Here is an 11,978-nt window from a genome sequence, read left to right on the forward strand (position 1 = left end):
AACAGTGAGTGCTCAATTAATAACAAATAAGTGCGCGGTCTGGCGAGGTGGAAAAACGGTGCGCTCCCAGCAGCACAAACGGTTCGGACCCAAGGACCCCGCCGACACCCCCCAGGTGGCCGCGACCAACCGAGTTTGTGAAAGAAGAAACCATAATGTGAGTCCACCACTCCACACACAGAGAGACCACTCAAAGGTGTACATAATCAGCAAACACTTCCTGGCTTAATCACCAATCAGCTTCCCACCCTGCAGGCATGGAACACCCAGTTTAATTCTCCACTGCAGTGGAAGCTGATTAAACGACTAACATAACAGCTCAATATAATAAGGTGTGAGGGACACCACATCTACTGACTGTACTCATGTTAGTCACAAAACCTAAAGTACCTCAGGAAGTGTGCTGACGAGCGTGAGACCTCACCCCCTCCTCTTTCACAGACCATGGCATCAAACCTGGTATGGTCTCTGCGTCCATAAAGATGAGATGGTTCTCCAAACGTCGATCTCACCCGTCTGGTCACAAGGTCGAGTCTCTGGCAAATACACACTGTGTACTCCAGACTTAAATGCAACCATGCCCCAATCCATACAGATGCACCACAGCTGTGAGTCCTGACGAGCTGCACATGACCAGCCTCAGGTGATCAGGGTGAGGTCCTAACAACTCAGCCACACATCAGCCACTCAGTCCTGAACGCATGCCACCTGGAAGGAAAAACAGAAGACAGAAACAAAAGCCAGCCAGGCACCCCAGCCACACAACACATCAGCTGGAGCCACAACCAGGTTCGCAATAATGTTGTCAACGGCGGGCATACGGTTCAGACCATACTGCGCCGAATCACACATAGAGCTAAGGGCTCTGCAGTCCTGTGATAGATGGGTCAATGATTTGGGGTCCGCCCAACATCGGTGGAGTTCCTCGATATACGGTTGTGAAACTGGAACATTGAACTCAGGCTTCTGAGTGACTTTGAAAAAGGCACTTGAAGCGGTGGTTTCCGCAGGGGGATTGTCGACCCCAAGCCTGGATAAAGCCAACTGAACAGTTTGCTTGACAAAGGATAGTCCAGGTCCGGTTTGCGGCAGGGACTCTGCCTCAGAGGTGTGAGAGCCCACTAATGAATGGCTTGGAGAAAGACCCCTCTCATCCTCATCCTCCACACAGTTTATATCACTTGTCATGTACAAGGAATCAGTCGCAGCAATAGACACGACATTTTCCTCCTGCTGAGTAACTACATTGGTCTGATCAGCCTCATTAGGGAGAACAGGAACTGTCACTGCATCCCTAGGCTGTAGATTCAGAAGCAAGGACTTAATCTGAGCAAACTCAGAAGTCAACGTTTCGACCTTTTCAGCCAAAGCATGGTCATGAGTAACCTTCTTAGGAGAAGGGGCTCCCACATGTGGGCGTTTACGGCTCTTTGGTTCCTTCCTGGGGCTGGAGGCCAAAGTCACACTAGATATTCCACTTTCCAATGCCGCAAGTCTAGCAGATCTCTCTGCCAGTGGCACAATTAAGGCAGGCATCGCCAGTCAGGGCTTCCCTCAGGTGTCCGATCCCAAGACACGAGGGGCAAAACATATGTCCATCATCTGGGCTCAAGGGAGCCAAACAGGTACTACAGCAATGCAACAAAGGCCCTGTCAACATTGTGGACTGCGTGCAGATGGCTAACGCAAGCCCTGATGGTTACAAATGGAAAGACAAAGCGTGAATCACACGCAGTGTAAATAGTAACACGAGGCACGGAGCGTGAAGCACTGACAGCCGTCGACTCGACACGAGGCACGGAGCGTGAAGCACTGACAGCCGTCGACTCGACACGAGGCACGGAGCGTGAAGCACTCACAGCCGTCGACTCGACACGAGGCACGGAGCGTGAAACACTCACAGCCGTCGACTCGACACGAGGCACGGAGCGTGAAGCACTCACAGTGTAAAAGCTAATACAAGGCCCGGCACGTGAAACACTCACAGCCACAGTAATAACATAATGCACACAGCCGAAAAACTCACAGCCCAAGTGCTAAGTCACTTAGAGCAACGACGACAACACTAGCTGCTAGCGGAGCTGTTAAATTTAGCAAATAACGGCAGTGCAGACAAAGTACTTCAAGGAGTGGAAAACACTCACGGCAAGCCCAACACAGTACACTATACTGGTTCTGATACACACACTACCACGTAGTTAACGGGGTTAGTGACAACTAAACAAGCAGCCAGCTTTCATCGAAACAACACAGCTAATGTGCACAGAGGAAAATACCCAGCAGGGCAGCGGCAAAGGTGCACACCCGGCGTTTAGGAAGGTGTACTCACGACCGGCGTCAGTCAAAGAATACAAAAAACGGTGAAGCCGTGTCTCGCAACCTCTGGAGGACGTGTGCAGTGCACGTAGCTCCAACCGAAGGTGGGTTGCGAGGCTACAAGCGAGAGCGGCAATCACAGCTGAATGCGTTCTCAACCTCTAAAGAATGCGAGAATGTAGAAAAGAAGCGAGCGCTGGGTGCGTCTGGTATATAAAGACAACCAGTGACGTCACCCAGGTCACAGTCAATGGCGTGACTTTGTTGGTATATATTCTCGACCTCTGTGCTGCGCACATGTAGTTATCCAGGTGCTAAAGCTCCGCCCTCTGGCGGTCAGGAGGAATGAAATAGAAACATCCTTAAAAAATGAGAATATATAAATGAACTGAGCAAAAATTACACACACGGGTTTAAAAAAACCCTGCTGTGGAGAAGCTGTGCAGAGGCACAGATCACAAAAATCAGAACTTTAACAGCCGTTTATTTTCCAGAGGTATGTATTTGTTCAATCTTGAGCTTAATGTCGTGTTCCAGCACAAAATGTGACTGATGAGAAAAAAAAGGATGACTTCATCACACTAAAATGAACTGGAGTCAGAATAAAAATACAAGCTGCTGATTTCTGTTGTTTTTCAAAGTTATTAAGCTGCAGCTATATGTTTTAATTATTTCAAAGTGAGTTGCCTCTATTGTATTCTGATTTATTCATACAAAAAAAAAAAAACATGGGTAGTGTAATCAGCCTGCATTGTTCTGTTAAGTTTATATCAGTTTTCCTGAACATGTCCAGGTGTTTTTCCTTCTTTAGAAGAGTTTTGTGTTTTCTCCACAAAGTTTTAAAACACAATAAAATGTTCACACTGTTCTTTATAGCAGTTCTGTAATTTCAGAAATTCAACAGAAACAACCACAAATCATAAAAAGTTGGGACTATATGTAAAATGAAGATAAAAATAAAAATGTTGCACTATTCCCAGTTTCTCCACTCACAGAAGCCAAACATTCTTCCAGAGTTGTGTAATTATACTATGATAGTAGAATATAAAGAAGGGGGGAAAAAAAAGAAAAAAAAATAGACAATATAATCGTCAATCGCAATTATTTGCCTGACAATTAATCGTCTCCAGAAATTCCTAATCATGACAGCCCTAGTTGAGAGTGCTCTTGACACGCTTCGAGCCGAAAATGAAAGTGGTGGACTTAGAAGCTCGTTTCAGGAGACAAAACATCAAGATAGTGGGAATTCCTGAAAAGATGGAGAAAGGTCAGATGGAAATGTTTTTGTCAAAGTTCCTCCCTGAGCTGCTTGGTGCAGACAAGTCTGAAAAGCCAATAAAAGTAGACCGAGTGCACAGGCTGGATGCTCGTGTACCTGGAGAGGGTGAACGTCCGCGCGTAATCATCGCTCGTCTGCATCACTATTTCATCAAGAAGATATTGCGGCTTGCAAGTGAGGCATTCCCGCTCCACTACAACGACAAGCCGATCTTCATCTTTCCAGATCTCCCAGCTGAGGTGGTGAGGCAGCGCCAGGTCTTTGGGGATGTGCGTAAGCATCTAATGGCTCATGGTGCACGGTGTGGAGTCATCTATCCAGCCCGTCTCCGCGTGTCTTTTGGATCCACTATTAAAGTATTCTCTTCGCTGCACGACGCGGAGGTCTACGCGGGCACTTTGGAAGAAGGCTGAACTGTTCAGCTTGGTGTTTCGGAGGTGTGTTCTCAGGATTAAAGGTGACTTTTTTGTTACTTTCTTTGGACATTTATTCTCATCCAGATGGCTTGGAGGGGCTCTACAGTGCGGTTGTTCCATCTATCCCTACGTGAATATGTGGGCTATGCATTCTCACTTTGTTTGGGAAAGTGGGAAGGAGGGAGGGGGGTATATGTTTATATGTTTTTATGTGTTCTCTTATTCTTGTGCTTCTTTAATGCATATTTACACTGCAATTTTCTTTTTGTGGGTTTATCCCTGAGTCATTAACACAGCAAGGTGGTTTTAAGTTTATCAGTTGGAATGTGCATGGTCTGGGACATGTGTTGAAAAGAGCTAAAGTTTTTTCGCATTTAAAATCATTATCTGCTGGCATAGTTTACCTTCAAGAAATGCACATTAGACCAGCTAAAGAGCAATTGCTTAAATGCAGCTGGGCTAACCAGATTTTCCAATCTACCTTTTCAAGCAATGCGAGAGGGGTGGCATATTTCCATATTTTCCTTTTGGTAACCGGCTATACTCACTCATTCCATGTCACACTTTTAAATGTTTATGGCCCCAACTTTGACAATCCCTCTTTTTTTCGTAAAATACTCAAAATGATTCCCAATCTGTCTGAGACCCATGTGATATTTGGTGGAGACTTTAATTGTGTGCTAGATGCACATTTAGTTAAATCCTCTCAAATTTCTCATGTGACGGCCTCCTCAATTCAATTGAAAACCTTAATAAGTGCGAACAACTTGGTTGATATATGGAGATTATGTAATCCTACAGTAAGGGACTATTCGTATTTTTCACAAGTATACAAATCTTACTCTAGAATAGACTATTTCTTGCTAGATTCCAAATTGTTACCCTATGTAATCTCCACTAAATATCACAATATTCTTATTTCAGATCACTCCCCAACTTCAATAGTTTTAGATTTATGCTTTTCAAACCAGACATATAACTGGCGGTTTAATCCACATCTGACTGAAAAATCTTTTCCACAATTTTTTGCTGATAAAATCTTAGAATTTACAGAGACCAATGATAAAAATGATGTGTCTGACTCGGTGTTGTGGGAAACGTTTAAAGTAGTGTTACGAGGGCATATTAGTATATCGTTTGAGGCTTCTTTAAAGAAGAGACGTAGACAGTGTCTGCTAGATATAGAAGCTAACAGAGCTTGAACAAGCACATAAGGCCTCTCCTGGCTCAACTGTCCTGCAGGATATCCTGAAGTTAAGATACGAGCATAATTCCATTCTATCAACCAAAGTAAGTGAACAACTCATCAGAATTAGACAAAAGCATTCTGAGCTTGGTGAGAAACCCCACAATCTTCTTTCACAACAACTGAGAGGAATCCAATCTAACAGGGCAATACATAAAATAAAATCTAAATCCGGGGAAATTATAATAGACCCTGAAGCTATTAATGACAGATTTAAAGAGTATTATGAAGAACATATAGGTCAAAATCCAAAGGAGGCATTTCAGCCTGGCTAGAGAAGTGGGATCTCCCAATTTTAAATGATGCATCACATAATCACCATTCAAGAGATAGTATCAGCAATTAAATCTTTTCCCAATGGCAAGGCTGCAGGTCAACATGGCTTTGGCATTGAAATTTACAAAAAAAAAATGCTAAAAAATTGCCCCTTTGTTACTTAGAATGTTTAAGCATTCATTTCAAACTAAGGAATTCCCACAAACATTATATGATGCCAACATCTCATTATTATTGAAAGAAGGGAAGGATGAAATGGAACCTTCATCCCATAATCCCATTTCCTTATTAAATACTGATTTGAAAATATTTACTGTTACTGGCAAATAGATTAAATAACCATATTAACTCAATCATTCATCCTGACCAGACTGGGTTTGTACCTAATAGGTTTTCATTTTTTAACATTAGGAGACTAATGAACATCATGTATCATCAACATTGGCAAACTCAAAAAGTCGCAGCTTTATGCTTAGACGCAGAAAAGGCGTTTGATCAGGTGGAATGGGCCTATATGGAGGTAGTATTAGAAAGATTTGGTCTGGGTGACCAGTTTATCTCCTGGGTGAAGTAACTATATAGGCATCCATCAGCTTCCATTTTTACCAACCAAGAATGATCAGCACCTTTCCTTTTGCATCGGGGCACCCGTCAGGATTGTCCCCTAAGCCCCCTGCTTTTTGCAATTGCAATTGAGCCCCTCGCCATAGCAATTAGGAACAATCCCTCCGTTAACCCAGTCCGGTTAGGAAGAGTTGATCACGCCATATCACTGTATGCTGATGATGTGGTTATCTTTTTATCTAATCCTGGAAGCTCAGTTCCAGCTTTATTAGAATTGGTAAAATCTTTTGGGGAAATTTCTGGCTATACCATTAATTGAGAATTTATGGTTCTGGGGGCTGATCTTGACGTAGATTTGTTAGAAAATCTCCCTTTTAAAAAACTGGCCAGTTAAAATATCTAGGTGTTACCTTGCCAAAAAATCCTAAGTTAATTTTTAAGTATAATCATCTTGATAAGATTGAAAAATTAAAGCAGGATATTAATGGAGAAGCCTTCCTATTTGTATGGTAGGTCGCATAAATGCAATAAAAATGGTCTCACTTCCAAAATTTTTGTACATTGTCCAAAACTTGCCCATTTACTTGACAAAGCAATTCTTTAAATCGATAGATTCAATCATTCTTCCTTTTATTTGGGGCTATAAAGCTCACAGAATAACTAAGGCTCATTTATGTAAGCCCAAATCGAGCCCAACTTTCAACATTACTATTGGGCAGCACTCTGCCGCACGTTGGTCTACTGGCAAATGGAGTACAAATTGGACTCAATGCCTGACATTCCTCCTTGGGTGGCCATTGAAAGTGAAGAGGTTGAAAATAGTTCTCTCCCTGCCCTTCTTTTTTCGCCTCCTACTGCAAATGTTAAGGTGCACAATTTTGTTGGACAAGTTGGTACATGCGTATCTCAGCTTTCAGTGGCTTACCAGTCGAGTGAGTATAAGAGAAATTGTGGAGAGCTGGGCATGTCCCAACTTGTCCTCTGACACTCCAAAACGGAGGTGTTCTTTGTCTCGCTCCATCAGCGGCTCCGTCATGACGCACGAAGCCTCCGCGCGGCTTTCCATGACAAAATCTCTTGTTAAAAGTGAAATCTGCCGGAAAATGGCTGATGTCCAGCTCTTGTGATAACCACAGAAACTGCACACGACGGTCCTGGATCGACACTGCCATCCGTTTAGAAATGATCTGGTGGTTTCTGCCTGTCGATCGCGGCTCGGAGCGCGTGGTGCCGTGCGCCATTGTGGGCCGTCCTTAAAGCGGTAGTAACATTCCTTAATTTCTGTGAAGCCCAGAAAATTTTCACCGAAAGCCATGTGAATTTTCCGAATGGTTTCCAGCTGCCTGTCTCTAACAGTTTCTGAAAAAATTCTGATGGAACAAAGCCCAAATCATTCCGCCATTTCCTCGCAATGAAAAAACGATGAGAGGGGTGGACCAGTGCTCACTCAAAGCCTGCCCACAGGCGAATGACGCAACCAACAGGCGTGAAAAAACTCACGCATGCGCACGAAGGTTCAAGCTTGGCTGACGTAAAAACATATGAATCAAATCCATATATTTTTTGCATAAAATAAAAAGGTTGGATACTTTTCTCACAGACCTCGTATGCCTGAATTTGAGTCCTTACCTGAGGAGATGCCAATTTACAAGCTTCTCTCAAGCTCACCTGAATCCAAAAAGTTGGTGTCTGGGTTTGTTAATCTCTTTTTAGTTCAGTGTAACTCTTTACGCTTGAAAAATGCATGGGAAGAGGAGCTGAGCTTACAGAGAGAGGACAAGGAATGGGAGAAGAGTATGAACAAAATCCGGTCCTGCTCTATAAATGCAAGGCATCAATTAATTCAGTTTAAAATTTTGCACAGGCTGCATTACTCTAAGACTAAATTGCACAAACTTTTTCCTTCCACCTCTCCTTTATGTGACTGTTGTAAATGTGCGGAGGGCTGTCTGACCCATTTATTTTGGTCTTGCACAAAACTGCATCATTTTTGGCTGGAGGTTTTTCAGTGGTTTGAAGGCATGTACGAGTGCTGTTTAACCCCAGATCTCAAAGTAGCATTGTTTGGGTTATCTCGATCGCTTCTGTGCCTCAGCTCCTCTGAAGGACACAGAATTGAATATGATATGATTATAGCAAAAAAGATTATATTAACTTTATGGAAAACTGATATGGTACCCCAATTCAAAATGTGGTTGTCTGAAATTTTAAACATCTTGCATATGGAAAAGATTCGGTATTCCCTTCAGGATAAAGCAGACAAATTTATCAAGATTTGGCAACCTTTTCTGGACTATTTAGGAAAACATAGAACTGTTTCATAGCAGCTGTTCAAGATGCCACCTTAAAAAAAGAAAATGCATATATATACATATACATATATATACATATATATATATATATATATATATATATATATATATATATATATATATATATACACACACACACACACACACACGCACAGGAAGTCTGTTAGAAAACTATCCGATCTTTTTATTTTTTGCAAAAACTGTATGGATTTGAATTATGTGCACTTGCATCAGCCAAGCTTGAACCTTCGTGCGCATGCGTGAGTTTTTTCACGCCTGTCGGTTGCGTCATTCGCCTGTGAGCACACTTTGAGTGAGCAGTGGTCCACCCCCCTCATCGGATTTTCATTGAGAGGAAAATGTCTGAACAATTTGGAGCTTTGCTGCATCAAATTTTTCCAGAAACTGAGAGAGACAGCCAGGTGGAAACCATTCGGAAGATTCAGACGGCTTTCAGGGACGATTCTATGGGGATCACACAGATTAAGGAGTGTTACAACCGGCTTAAAGACGGCGCACAATGGCGGAGGGCGCGCCGCGCTCCGAGCGGCGATTGACAGGCTGAAACGACCAGATCATTTCCAAACTGAACGCTGTGTTGATCAGGGACGTCGTCTGACTACTACAGAAATGGCAGAAGAGGTGGACATACCACTTTTTCGGCACATTCCACTGTTACAGGAGTTTTTGTCATGGAAAGAGGAGCGGAGGAATTCGCCACAGAGCCGCTAATGGCGCGGGACAAAAGCACCTCCGTGTTGGTCTCACAGGACATGTTGTAACATGCCCAGCTCTTGCACCATTCGGAAGAGTCAGACGGCTTTCGGTGGCTTTTCAGTCGTGTGACTATCCGAGAAATTGTGGACGAGCTGGACATGCCACAACATGTCCTGTGAGGCTTCATCACAGCATTGCTTTTTGTCCCGCACCATTAGCTGCTCCGTCCCGACGCGCGAATTCCTCTGCACGTCTTTTCATGGCAGAACTCAAGGCGTGCTCACAGGCGAATGACACAACCAACAGGTGTGAAAAAACTCACGCGTGCGCACGAAGGTTCAAGCTTGGCTGATGCAAGCGCACATGATTCAAATCCATATAGTTTTTGCAAAAAATAAAAATGTCCGATAGTTTTCCAACAGACCTCGTATTTCTCTGTCTTAATAGAAAAAATGTGTAGCAGTGTAACAATGTTGGTACTTTTTTTCTCTCTTTTGTGTGTGTATGTTATTTGATTTCTGTCACTTTGTTTATTTGTCTGTTTTGTATACTTGACAGGAATGTTTGGGGGTTCTTTACTGTTCAGCTGTTATTACTGTTTGTTCACTTTGTATATAAATCTGCAAAACTTTAATAAATACATTGGGTAAAAAAAAACAAAAAAAAAACACATAAGTCCTGCTCACAGACTGATTGCCAGAGACAGGACATGTCCACATCAAGTATAACTCCAGACAGCTCTACATTTACACACGGATGGTTCGTTCATTCGCGTGCGCATGCAGTTTGTGGTCAAAGGAAAAAAGATAAACTATAACAGAGATCAGAGTGCAGACCTGCAGCCCTGCACAAGAACAACTATAAACTAGAAGAGAAATCAGAGTGCACAGTCTGGCTGCAGCCAAACTGCCTGCAAATCCTCCTCTGCGTTCTCACCACCTCTCTGCCCCACTGCTGCATGCACCTGACGCAGACATTCCTGCATTGTCATGATGCCACATGAAGCAACTCAAAGCAGGCCCGGTGTCAAAGCGGCTTGAGCTCGACAGCCCAAACTTGCAGACAATCAACATGTCCACATCCGGGTACTTTCAGTGACTTTCAATATTACACAGATTCTGATTGGCTGAAAGTTTGCTGTTGTAAAAAAAGCAACCAATGACCTCACGCATTTCAGCTTGCAGTTTCAGCAATGCGGTTCAATTGCATATGAGGAAAGGTTTAACAAGCATGGATGGCCCCGCTGCACCTCCACCACCCACCTGCCCACTCCAATTTTTCTCCATGGATTTACACTGATCTTAGAAATGGCCCAGAAATCCAGAAAAAGTCAGAAATCCACAGATCCACTGAGAATTCACATCCTTGAACTGGAAAATTGGCAGAATGGATGACAATCGGCAGAATGGGTCATTTTTGCTTATATTACACCCAAAACAAGTACTGATGCGATGATCAGGTCTCCCCATTAAAATAATCACGTTATTTAGCCACTATATAAAGCTATAGGTCGGCATTAGAAGCCCCAAACTCACGTAATGGCAGAACGTACCTGGCAGAACAGAATGGCTTACCCATTGAGGTTGTAGATGGCAGCTGTGTACAACACTAACTTTGTGCTTTGAAAATGACAGGGTGGGGGGAACTTTCTGCTTTGTATGATAACATTTTATTAAATTATCTTGAGAGTGGTCATCAATACATGGAGCTTGGGAGGTAAGGGGCATAGCAAGATGCTGTTCTGTCAATCATTCCATCAATTGTATCATTCCAGTTATGCTGATTAGTACCCGCTCCTGTCCAGGGTCACCCTGAGGGTGTCCCCCGCCTCACACCCTGTGACTGCTGGGAGAGGCTCCAGCCCCCCATGACCCTGAGGATGAGTGACTGAGTGATTATAAAGTCATTATTTAAGAGCTGTCAGGGTATAGAACCCTAAGTAGTGACTCATATAACATTTTAATTCATTAATTGTTAAAGTTACCAAGTCATTCTTTCACTTAACTGTTAAATTGTAAATTTCCAATTTTCCCGGGTGTAATGGGGAGCGAACTCAAAAGACTCAAAAACAACAGATAATGAACTTCAATTTTAGATGCTGTATTAAACAGAAACCTTTCCTGGCAGCAAAGTATTAGCAAGTTATATTATGATTTATATCACAGACAAATTAGCCACGAAACATAATATGCAACAGAACTGAGTAGAGAAACGTTAAATTTGTGGCATAAAAACCGGTTGTGGCCTGCTGAGGTATCTGAAGAGTTTCGATTTGGTCACATGAAACAGAGTTTGAGCCACACTTGGAACTTTTTCCCCAACACTTTGCTGTCAGAGCTAGCAGCTAGCGCTTAGCTTAGGCTAACTTGTTAGCTATAGCGCAGCTTACTGGTTTGCGTGAGCGCTAAGAGCTGATGTTACCTCGCTGTTCTGTGTGTCCGTCATGCTGCTGTCCACACGGACTGTCGATCAGCTTTCAGCCATTCAGTAAAAACACTAAAACGAGCCACTGCCACACTTCCTCACTGACAGTCTGTGCGAGCAGGAGCCTCTTCTTCTTTACAGCAAAGGAAGTCGACACAGCGCGAAACGCCGCTCTGTCGCCATCAACTGGTACGGAGTAAGTCTACGTCATGAAATGGAAAAAAAAAAAAAAAGATGATTCTTGTGATTATTACATGCAGCCATGCACGTGACCGCGTCTGCTCTCACACGTGAAGCAAAACAGGTCCTGATTTGTACTTGGCTGGGAGACCGCTTTTGGACAGGACGTGAAGTTAGCACTCATAAACATTTGCTATTTGTTTACCGTCGTTTCCAGGTCTAATAGTAAAGAGTGACATTATGACAAA

At 43.2% G+C, this 11,978-nt stretch overlaps 1 protein-coding gene across 1 annotated transcript in view; it reads right to left on the bottom strand.

Annotated features, from left to right (window-relative positions):
• Positions 1–11,672, bottom strand: part of szt2 (SZT2 subunit of KICSTOR complex) — a 701,839-nt gene extending 690,167 nt beyond the window's left edge. The window contains 1 exon segment of the mRNA XM_034179252.1: positions 11,548–11,672. Within this exon segment, the coding sequence (XP_034035143.1) occupies positions 11,548–11,571 (24 nt within the window). The 5' untranslated portion in view covers positions 11,572–11,672.
• Positions 11,673–11,978: the final 306 nt, after the last annotated feature.

The sequence above is a fragment of the Thalassophryne amazonica genome, chromosome 10 (assembly GCF_902500255.1).
Source record: "Thalassophryne amazonica chromosome 10, fThaAma1.1, whole genome shotgun sequence".
NCBI lineage: Eukaryota > Metazoa > Chordata > Actinopteri > Batrachoidiformes > Batrachoididae > Thalassophryne > Thalassophryne amazonica.